Raw genomic sequence first — 4,116 nt, forward strand, 5'->3', positions numbered from 1 at the left:
GCAGGACTGACCCGTCCCGCCTGGCGTGGGTGTCGTCCAGGGCTCTTGGTCGGCCGGTGGCGGGGAAGGGGTGAGCTGGGGGTGGTCCTGGGCCCCAGCCCTTGCTGGGTATTAAGCATGTTCTCCTCCTGGGCCGCCTCATGGTAGCCTGCGCGCAACCCCGCACTGCTGGGAGGTGTGGGCCTTTGAGATGCTGGCGACCCCTGTGCTCATCAAGCTGTGCCTGGGGTCGCCTCTGGGCTCCGAGCGGGCTGATCTCACCTTCTCTCCCCTCTCCACCCCTTTCTTTTGCACAGCTCCCGCCTGCCCTCCCGCTGGGCTCCCGGCCCCTCCCGCCTGGCCTGCTGCTGCTGCAGGGACCCGGCCGCTGGACAGCGCCGGCCTCCAGAAGTGACAGCTAATTGGGGAGAGAAAGGGCCCGATTGTCTGGCGGGGCCGGAAGAGCCGGCGTGGGCGGCTGAAAGCGCCGGGAGAAGGTGGCCAGCTTCGCCCAGCAGCTGCCGCAGGAGACGTTTGGAGATTATGTCAGCGCTGGCGGCGGGGGGAGCCTCCCGCCCGGGCCCCTGACAATGCGGCCCTTGTCGGCCCCGAGAGCCGCTCGCTGGGGATGAATGGCGCGGGGCCTCTTCTCCAAGGAGGCTGTTCGGCGGCCCCGATCTGTCCTCTCCTGCCAGGGAGGCCCCTGGGTTGGGGCGTGGAGGGAACAGGATTGGTCCCTTAGAGAGGCCGTGGGCCTTGGAGACCCCCGGCTGGACTGAGCTCTCAGCCCAGGCTCCTGGCCGCACGGCCGGCACTTGGCAGAGAGGGGTTGGGAGTCCCGGGCTTGGCCAGGCTTCCGACTGACTGCACCGTGTGGCTGCTGCTCTGGGGGTGCTCAGCCTTGGCATGGCCTCCTGGCTTGGGGGGAGCATGGCCCCCGACCCGCTCATGGTCCTGCTGGTCATCATTCTGCTGGCACGCTTCATTCTGTGGTCCTGCCTCGGGACATACATCGATTACAAACTGGCCCGGCGGCAGCCCCGCAAACCCAAGGAGGACTAGGGCCTCTGTTGGCCAGTGTCCTGCAGCTCCGGGTGCCAGAAGGCCATCCCTCCAGGAGGGTGCTGTCCCAGAGTTGTCCTGTCCTGGGGCTGTGGGTGGGCGTGGGGAGGTGGGCAGCAAGGCATGTACACCACCGCCACATCACACCCACAGGATGGAGATGGACCTGCCCCACCTGGACTGACCAGAGTTGTCCTGGTCACATTCCGTGCCCCATGTAGGGGAGAGAGGGCCCACCCCTGCCTTCCTGTCCACCAGGTTTTGAGATCCCCTGTTGAAGTGAGTGATCCTGGGGGTGGGTCTTGCTCTAAGACTTTCTCTGCTTCCAATTCTTTATAAATACTTTTGCTGGAAGAGGTGGGGGTGAACCGGGGGGTTGGGTGGGGGAGCGGCAAGGACAGATGTGACCACAAGACAGCCCTGCCATCAAGAGCCTCCCCCGACTCGGTCTCCAGCAGTGATAGGAGTAAGCGCAGACAGCGCCTCGGTTTCCCCAGAGCAGACCCTGGGAGGGTCTCAAGACAGATTGTGACTTTGAGTCCAAGTCCAGCTCTAGTTGATCTCTTTCGCCGTCTCTTAAACGGGTGTGATAGTCCCTGCCCCCTCCTTCAGGAGGTCAGCAGGAGGGTCAGGTAAGGGGTCAGGTGGGCCACCCTTTGCCCCCTGAAATCTGCAAACTGCCAGACACGTGGAGGACAATTCAGTGGAGAAGTCACGGGACCCAGGGCCCTCTGTTCCTCTGTGGCTGAGACAAGCCTAAGACAGACTGACAGCCGGGGCAACTTGACTGGAGCCCGCGATTCCAGTGCCCCTGTGCCCGCCTCCCACCATACCCGACTTAAGGGGAAGCATGTGGTGGCTCGGTGCCTCTCAACCTTGCGATAGATTTGAATCACTGGGAAATTTTGGCAACACCAATGGCCAAGCCCCCTAGACCGAGAATCATCGGCTGATTCAAGATGTTCCCGTGAATTCCGAAAGGACTTGGGTCAGCGTGGAGTCTTAGGTGGCCGTTAGTGGGCTGGAGTTGCTGAGCTGGGTGAGCAGGCACTCGGGCCCCCTCAGCTGGGAGCTACCCACTTTGCAGCGTCCTGGCAGAAGGGACCACAAGTGTGAGCCAGCGATGCGGCACTGCTGTTTCCATGGGAACCTTTGAACTCACCCGTGCAGAGAATACTCACCTGTTTTGCTCCTGAAGGACCTACCATGTTCAAGAGAAGCACAGGGTTTGGGCAGCTGGTCAGCTGGAGCAATGACCTGGGGGGGGCCTGACCAACCAGAGAGGACTTGATGGTGAGGTGTCTGGGGGGCGATCTGCAGAGGGCTTGCATGAGAGTCTCTTCTTACCGTTGCCTGCCTGGAGAGCTGGCACAGGGTGGGTCGCTGTGCACTGGCTGGCTTGTCTGGGCCTGCTGGGCAGCTGGCCTCCGAGCAGTTGGGCTCACCTGTGGCCGAACAGAGCTCGGGTTTGCCTGTGCAAGGACAGCTGGCCACGAGGTGGCTGAGGGCTCCGATCGTAGGGTCAGGGAGCGGCGTTCTCATTCTCTTCAGGGAAAATGCCTTCCAAATTCTTCAAACTGATCACGTATGATTTTGCTGATTTCTCTAAGGAAGAGGAATCACACTTACTGTCACGATTGTGTTCTGAGGGAGGGAGGGGGCCAGGCTTTCTGGTGTGCCGAGTACTGGCTGGTTTTAAATCTGAAAGTCCCACGGCCTGAGACACCCCTCCATCCTGGGCAAAGCAGCCCCTTGTATGGAGGGAAAAGTCAGACATTCACGTGACATGCCGGATTCTGGCCCGTTGCTGACTGTGTGTGACCTGCGTGTAGCCTGCATGTGACCCGTGTGTTCACGTGGGCAGACAGAACGACACCTCCACACACGCATGTGGTTCACCACTTGGTTCGTGGGCTGGAGTCCTGGGGCTGGACTGGGGAGGGCACATGCGCTTCTGTTGGGGCTGATGGCAGAGGGGATGGGGCTTAAGGCAGCTGCCAGTCTGGAACCACTGAAGAAGACAGGGCTCTGCCAACGTTATTTGAACTCCTTTCCAGTTACACTGGCCAATGTATTTCTTTTTTTCTTTTCTTTAAGCTGGTTTACATTGGCCTCTGTCACTTGCAACTGAATTTCATCAGAATTTCATCAAAATTGCTCCTCAGAGTACGAGCCCTCTGCATCCACATGTCAGCCATCTACAGCCTCATGACATGTATCTGACGCAGCATAGGTGTTCCAGCCACTGTGGCTGAGGGGATGAGCGGCGGTGCTCCGGCCCATATCGGCAGCAAGTGTATTCAGTTGCAAGTAATGGATACGTAGACAAACCATGGTTAAACAAGAGAAATTTTTTTTCTTTTTTCTTCCCAAGTGTAGCAAGAAGCCTGGCATTTGACATTCTCAGGTTGTAGGATATCAAGGACCTAGACCCTTCCATGTATCTGCTCTGCCACCCTTAGCATCTGGCTTTGGTCTTTGTGGTTACAAGAAGGCTGCAGCTACTCCAAGCATCTTGAGCAAGTTCCAGGCAGGAAGAGAGGGAGAGGTATCTACAACAGGGAAGCAAAGTTTCCCAGAAACCCTTAGTTTTACAAGTTATGAACTAAAACTATGTCACACGGCATCCTTAGATCCTGAGAAATGGTTCCTCGGCCGTTCTTTGTAATCGCAGTCTTTACACAGGACGCTATTCTGGATATTTGGGTATCTTCTGTGGCCCCTTTGTGTGCCAGCTCTGCCCTTGTCTGCTGTTCAGGTATAGCGGCTGTGCCCAGCTGTCCTTAGCAGCCCCACCTTGGAATCAGGGGCTGGAGCTTCTCAGGGCTCTTTGGGGGCTCCTAAAATTTTGTTCCAAAAGAAAGTCTAAGGAAGAAAAAGACCTGTGCCTTCTTAGAGAAGCATGGAGATGTTCCTTTACTCACAGCTGGCAGCAACAGCCTGCAGCACACACGAGGCAGGCAGCGAATAGCTGAGGGGTAACTGAGCAACAGTGACGGTCAGGAGATGGGTAAACCGAAGGGCAGTGGCAGTCATTAACCCAGTGAGCGTCACTGAGAGCTCGTAACCTCCCAG

At 58.1% G+C, this 4,116-nt stretch overlaps 1 protein-coding gene across 1 annotated transcript; it reads left to right on the top strand.

Annotated features, from left to right (window-relative positions):
- The first annotated feature begins 885 nt into the window (after positions 1-885).
- Positions 886-1,041, top strand: SMIM38 (small integral membrane protein 38). The gene has a single exon (XM_072970866.1). The coding sequence runs from the start codon at positions 886-888 to the stop codon at positions 1,039-1,041; it is 156 nt and encodes a 51-aa protein (XP_072826967.1).
- The last annotated feature ends 3,075 nt before the right edge of the window (positions 1,042-4,116 follow it).

This window comes from Vicugna pacos, chromosome 10 (assembly GCF_048564905.1).
Source record: "Vicugna pacos chromosome 10, VicPac4, whole genome shotgun sequence".
In the NCBI taxonomy this organism is placed as follows: domain Eukaryota; kingdom Metazoa; phylum Chordata; class Mammalia; order Artiodactyla; family Camelidae; genus Vicugna; species Vicugna pacos.